Source organism: Terrapene carolina, unplaced genomic scaffold (assembly GCF_002925995.2).
Source record: "Terrapene carolina triunguis isolate 2854851 unplaced genomic scaffold, T_m_triunguis-2.0 Scaffold189, whole genome shotgun sequence".
Classification (NCBI taxonomy): Eukaryota; Metazoa; Chordata; order Testudines; family Emydidae; genus Terrapene; species Terrapene triunguis.
This window is the reverse complement of record NW_020664540.1, coordinates 14928325-14935149: the sequence shown is the minus strand read 5'-3', so window position 1 is coordinate 14935149 and position 6825 is coordinate 14928325. Positions and strand designations below refer to the sequence as shown.

Here is a 6825-nt window from a genome sequence, read left to right as displayed (position 1 = left end):
CGGGTTACAAGTCACTAGAAATCTAATAAGCATCATAAACATCATCAAGAACTGGGAATATAACGACTATGAAAAACGAGTCCACAGTGGCCCGGCAACTGAGTCTCATAAGAAATTAAACAAATAACAGATCAGCGTTGTCCTGCAACACAGCTCCTCTGTAGCTGAGATAAACTAATAGGTTTAAATGAACAAGATAGCACCCATTCAATAAATTAGGTAAACTTAATACTAGAATAACAATATAACAAATAAGAACATTCTAAATAGAATGGTAAGCACTAAAGGAAATGATTATCTATTTACATATGTCTTTTTGCTGGAACATTATTCCATTAGCTTCCCCTCCCACCCTATCCCCAGTTCAATTAACTATGTTTTTTCAACAAACTCAATTGCTTGGCAAATGGTGGGCAACAAAATGGAGTCTTTCTCCAGCCCCTGAAACTAATCTAGAGAGTGTCATCAACCAAAGGAAAGTGTAATAACATGCGGCATGCAGTCTCTTCACTACAGAAACGGGAAAAGTTAACGTTCTGGCATTTAAACACAGTGGTAATAATCTGTCGTTTTTACATGTGACATTTGTCTGAATTACCAGAAAGTTAAGTTTGTGAATGGAAGCAGAATGTTAGGCACAGGTAGGCATGGCAACAAGCATGTTTATTCCTGAGAATGTGAATGCCATGAACTGTGATTCTGACTCTCTCTTTCCTCTTCTCTCTCTGTTCTCTCCTGCTCCCCAAGTGATGCTAACCTCGGAACAGAATGAATCCTCTCTACGAAAAAAAGGACACTGTCGGGTGGTTTTTTAAGGCTAGGTTTTCGCTGTAGCTATAAAAAAATAAATGCTAATATCAAAAGGGCCAACTGCAGGCCCTGTGAGATATGGCAGCACCGTGTCAGCTGGCACCGTTATGTAGCGCGCAGTTTATAAAGCCACTGAGTGGGTGCAAGTGCTCGTCCCAAGTCCTCTGGCAAATCCGCACTGCCTTGCAGTGCCTGGGAACAGGAGGATGGTAAACAACCCGGTCCATCTACTGAGCTCAACAGAAAAGCCTTTGAAAATGATAAATTATAGAACCAGAACTGTTCAATTAACATCTAATTATTCTGCTGAAACCAAGTGATCATCCCATCAGAAATGTAATTATCTTCTCCGGCTACCTACCCGTCTTAATTACAGTGGTCTGATGAAGCCCTGGCAAACCTCTTGGTATTTAAAAGTAATATCTTTGGGCCAAATCCTGCCCAGGGATGCACTGACTTCAGTGTGAGCCACACCCACGCGTGAGGGAAGAATTTGGCCCTATCTGCTATAAAGGATATGACTGTCTCCAAATACTTGATGCATTCCACCTGGCTCTGTATAGACTAACTGGTAATCCAAGACCAATGTCTACAAATATGCTTGAGGGTACTCCACAAGAAAGGCCACAGGGAAAGAAACATCACTGGAGGTAATTTGACTGGCATCAGCAAATGCTTGCCCACAAAGGGCTCCCCCCCGGCCCCGAGACGCTCCCTGGTTTCTTTAGACAGCATCTTTTGTCTGCTGTATAACTCAGTCGAAAGTTATTGGAAGGGTTTCACTTGCTATGGCAGCAGCTAAACTGGTCAACAGCAACCACACTGGTAGGAGGAAATTAAAAGCCCACATTTAAAAATAACAGCAAATCAAAGCAATGACCCAAACCGAAAAGCTGACACAGAGTAACATCTCGGGCTACCTAGGTACTTTATCAGCCAAAAGAGCTAAACAGCAAAGCAAACGCGCACAGTACGGTGCCGGAGACGCCAAGCGGGTTTGCCGTGCGGTCGTGGAGTACGAAGACTGGAGAAGGCCGGTTTCTTCTCTTCTCGCTTTTGTTTTTGTTTTTGGTTTTCCCTGGTCTCCAGTTACCAGCTGACCAAAGATTCCCCGGCTCCTGTGAGGTCTCTTCTTGACAAAGTAAAGCAGCTCGCTTGACTCATCCTGAGAAAAGGCAGCTGGCTTCAGTAGTCTCATCACTGCATGGATGCCCTGGAAGTATAGAATTCGGGGACCGGCAAACCAGTGTGGAGCGTCACCTGCAACGACAGGCCTGTTACCAGAGAGCAATCTGCATTCTTCCACCCCTGACTTTGCTTAAGAGAGTAAGGGGTCTAAACACCGTGTGCAAGAAGCACTGTGTGCAGCTGGCATTCTGCTCCGGCTTACGAGAGTGCCCTGGCTGCCCGGCTTGACTAGCGAAACGGGCTGCAGGCCACGGCGCATCAGGGCTGTGGTGGACCCGCAGTCCCTGGCACAGGCGGATTGCCATCAGCAGCAGGAGCAGTGCGAGAGGAGGGGCACAGAGCGCTCGGCAGGACACGCCTCTGGTGTGATTGGGGAGGCACAGGGGCTCCCTGACTGGATCTGGCTGATAGTGTATAACTTCCCCCGTTCTCATCCCACGATGATTCAAGCTTTGTTTCCCATCTTTAAAAACCACCAGGCTTCCAAAATGCCCAGAGGAATCTGTGCCGAGGAAAGGCCCCGCTGTGATAGAGGGCAGCCAAATGTATTACTGGGAGCCCTGGCCCCCCAGCCATGCATCCTTCCCTTGTAATATTCATCGTCTCCACGCCTCTCCTCCTTGTCCCCTCTTGTGGTATTCCCTGCTGCTGCCTCATGCCCAGTAGCGGGTTCGCTGCCTCCTCCCCCTTGTACCCGTGGCGCCGAGAACGCCAGTGATGCTCTCCTGACATCTTTGGCAGGCCTAACCTGACACGGTACCTTTAATTCACACTCATCTGTCCATCCCTGTGCAGAACCAAGAGCAGGACGCAAGGCAAAGGCCACAGAGCAGGATAGGCCGGGTGGCACCAGAAGAGGATCACCCACATGTGATCGGTAATAAGAGGAGCAGGGATCACACGACTGGGTGCACCGAGCTCAAGCAGAAAGGCTCTCTGGGGATGCTGGGTCCCTAGAACAACTGTGGGCTCCAGGAATTCTGCCTGCCTCCCTGCCCTTAGCGCCTCTGTTGTGTTCCAAGGCATTGCTGGTCACAGCTGGTCTGCGGCAGCAGCAGATTCCCCTGGCAGCATTTTCTCTGGGCAGGAATATAGACATGGGAAGGGACTGTCCCCTCATTGATAACTGAGCAGCTACAGATGCAGCAATTGTGGCAGAACAAGGAGTATGCCATGGAGAGGATTTCAAAGGTACAAAAGGGAATCAGGCGCCCAACTCCCTCACTCCCCTTTGTGTCTGTGACAATCTCTGCAAATATACTGGAGAGAACTTTCTGTGCACAGATTTCACTACAGATACCAGGGAATATGGAAGAGCACTTCTCTTTCATCTGTTATGACACGCATATTAGAGAAACTGATATTTTCTTTTCTCAGGAAAATGGTTCACAAAGAGAAGACTTCATCAACCAACCAGAGAGACGGCCAAACCACTGCTGGATTCTGTTTAGGGAAAATATCCCGTCAGGTTGTTCTTGTAACTGGCTGACCTACAGTCTCAAAACCTATGAGGATTGCCAGTTTTTGTGAACAGTGTCACAGAGTCTGTAGCTTGCTTTGTTGTCTACATCACTGATATGCATACAACTGTGTAGAGTTGTCCCTTCTCAGATTAATTCTCCTTTCTGCATAGTTTAGTTCTCATATTCATCGTGGGAAGGAAGCGTAACTCGTTCTTTTACTTACAAAATAACGTTGGGGTTTTAGAGTCAAATTTACAAATGATTTTATCCAAAATAAAGTCTTCTGAATCCTAATAAAGCCATTTGAGTTACTCACACAGCTTTGGGGGAAAAGGATAATAAATGTCTTGAGTTTATTAGCAGTATTTTTATCAGCATGTCCTTGGGCTCCTCTATTATTTGGGGATTTTAAACTTTATCTCTTCTATTGATCTGTCAGGAAGCAATGGGGTTTGATAAATATTCTCCTCTCGTAGGACAAAGTAATGGATGTAGAGATGGGAATTAAACTCATCGAGCAATGGTGCTTGTATATGTGTATCACACCCATGTACACATACAAAGATACACAGACAAGTACCACAGAGTGTTGAACACACTGTCACGGCTCACTATAAAATCATAATCTTACTGAGGACTGCGTTGCTTAGCAATTTAATAATGGTACTCCGAATCGATCACCGGAGTCTCAGATTTCCATAAAATCAGGTTAACGCTGGATCAGCTGTGAAGAAAGGGCCAGACTATGGTTCTTAGAGGGCACGGAGATGGGGGATGCCCTTTATTCGGGCACAATGTTTGCACTTCTAGCCAATTCCCCCTTGTGCTCACGGGCCTGATCCAAATCCCACTGAAGTCAATGGGACTCTTTCCATGGATTCATGGGTGCTGGATAGAGCTCACGGCTGCATTGTGTCTCTCTCTCCTGCCTAGGGAAGATTACCTTTGATATCCATATTGCCCAAAATAAATAACTGAACCTGCTACATGGGCACCTCACCAAACTGCCTGAAACGTCCTGACTTAACCGATTCAAGCTTATTTCTTCCTGGCATCTTCTAGGAAGATTTTAACAATCTTTTGGCAATGTTGCGGTGCTTAGAGAAGCAAAGGGTGATAAAATGGGCAGACCAAAACCAGGCTCAGTGAAAGTGTCTGCTGAGTGAATGAAACCAATAACGCCTTGAAGAGGACAATAAGGGGGGATAGGAGAAAATAATAATTGAGACTAAAAATACCAGATTAGTTTAGAGCAAGATAAACATTAAACGGTCTTCCAGTCGTCATTGCGGAGCTAGAGTTCATGCATGGTCAAGAGCTCAAAAGAGAGCCTGTGTCTGAAATTGCTGTGTGTGGAACAGTTTGCAGAACATCCTTGGTATTACACCAGTGGGACATGGGAGTGTAGCGGGGTGGTTATCCTTCTCCTGCCCTGAAGGGCTGAAAACAGCCCTGGGAGAGGGCTGTGGCAGGGGAAAGGCTGGGCTGATTGGAAAGCAGCCACAGCTGTGGCTGGCTTAATGAGGTCCCAGCTGGCCCTTATAAGAAGGCTGTGAGCCAGAGGCCCAAGAGGAGTCTCTCTCCAGGCTGGGAGAGAGCAGGGCCTGGCTGCCTGCAGAAAGGGGACTGGGAGTGAAGCAGGGCTGGGGAGAGCCAGAGGAGCAGGGGAGCTCCAGGCTGGCAACTCCCCAGGCTGCAGGGTCTGGTTCAAGGCCCATAGAGATACTGGGAGACAGAGGAAGGCAGCAGGTCCGAACCCCCTTGCCCATGATGAGTGGCTTTTACACTGCAGTGTGCCCCAGGGAGCGGGGGCTTGGTGATGACTGGCAGTAGCCCAGACTGAGGCAAGGTGGGGATTAGAGGGTTGGGGGGTTTCCCAGAGAGGGGAGACCCATAGAGACTGGTGGGGGTATTGCCAGGGGGCAGCCCCAGGGTAAAGGGGCACCGGGGTCTGGGAGGGACACGGGGCCAGCTACAAGCGGGACACCAGCCTGCAGAGGGCGCCCAGGCTGGAAAAGAGCCAATTCCCTGAGATGACCAGCAGGAGGCGGCACAGGGGTGAGTCCCGTGCCTTTACAGGGAGACTTTTAATAACTAGTGCGATTCCTGGAGGATGTTGATAAGGATGTTGATGAGAAGGATGTTCCTGGCCAAGTTCTACTGAGCCAAAGGCAGTGGCACTCCTGTTCTCCTGCCATCCATGGGAGAGAAGAAGCGCAAGGAACAAGCTATGTGCTGTCCAGAGGCACATCTTGATGTCAGTGGCTCACCAGTGACCTGGGTCATTCTATTTACTCTTCCAAACTGCCCTGTTCCACAAAGGTTCTCACCCCTTCTAGCCGCTACTGAGGTTTTTCTTACACTGTTGAGAACACTCTAGTGGATAAGAATGGTGCTAAATGTACAGAAAGACAGTGCTCCAAAGGCAGGAGCTCGCCATCAGGTTCGGACCTTTTATATGCTGCTGCTGTGAAACCTCTTTCTCTGACAAAGCACATACCTGTACATTCCTGTTCAGACTGACGGCAGGGAAGAACAGGCCCTCCATGTTCTCAAAAGCCACAGGACCTTGCTGATCTTCGTTGATGGAAAAGGTTAGGGTCCTCCTGGTTAAGTCAAGGAGCACTCCAACGGTGGCACCTTTTGTTATTCCCCCTTCGGTCCTGTTGGGGAAAGAGGAAGTCAGATGATGTGCATCACTTAATGCCGTGCTACAGCGTCTGGACGGAATGGCTTCCCTGAAATGCACAAAACAACACCCCTGATCAGAGCCAGATTTACACCTTACACGCCCCTAGGCACAGCATCTTCAGCGCCCCCACACCTACAGCTGACCTTCATGTTTCACAGAGTTTTAGAGAGGTACGGCACCCCTAGAATGCCCCTAGGCACGTGCCTACTGTACCTAATTGGAAATCCAGCCCTGTCCCTGATTCCTGGCAGTCTCCAGTGAAACAGTGCAGCCTAAAAACACTTCAAGGGACAAATACACGTGTACACACTAACTGCACAATATTGTAGCCTAGTGATGATGGGCCAGATTCTGCCCCTTGGATACACACACGGGGCTCCCATTATCTTCAATGGAAGCGTTTGCAGGGAGGTGTGTCTCAGGGCGGAATTGTGCCCCAGAGGACAATCGCATAGTTTGCAGAGACTTGGGAAAAGACTGGCTTCTCTGAACTTTTAAAACTGCGGCTCAGCCATTCCTAAGGAGCCACCTGGGAAGTCAGTGGGTGTTTGCCAGGCTGAGGACTGAGTATGGATCCCCAAATTTGGCCCAAACTGTTTGTGGATTATAGAACTTAGGACAAAAGAAGTAAGGCAACCATTACATAATCGGAGCATCTCCCGGAAGCATATA

General features: G+C 48.3%; 1 protein-coding gene across 1 annotated transcript in view; it reads right to left on the bottom strand.

The window, feature by feature from the left end:
• Positions 1-396: 396 nt before the first annotated feature.
• TRIM9 (tripartite motif containing 9) overlaps positions 397-6825 on the bottom strand; it is a 64322-nt gene continuing 57893 nt past the window's right edge. Inside the window, exons 13-14 of the mRNA XM_029912093.1 lie at positions 5962-6124; positions 397-2070 (exon numbers count right to left, since the gene is read on the bottom strand). Coding sequence (XP_029767953.1) covers positions 2008-2070; positions 5962-6124 — 226 coding nt within the window. The 3' untranslated portion in view covers positions 397-2007. The remainder of the gene's footprint in view (positions 2071-5961; positions 6125-6825) is intronic.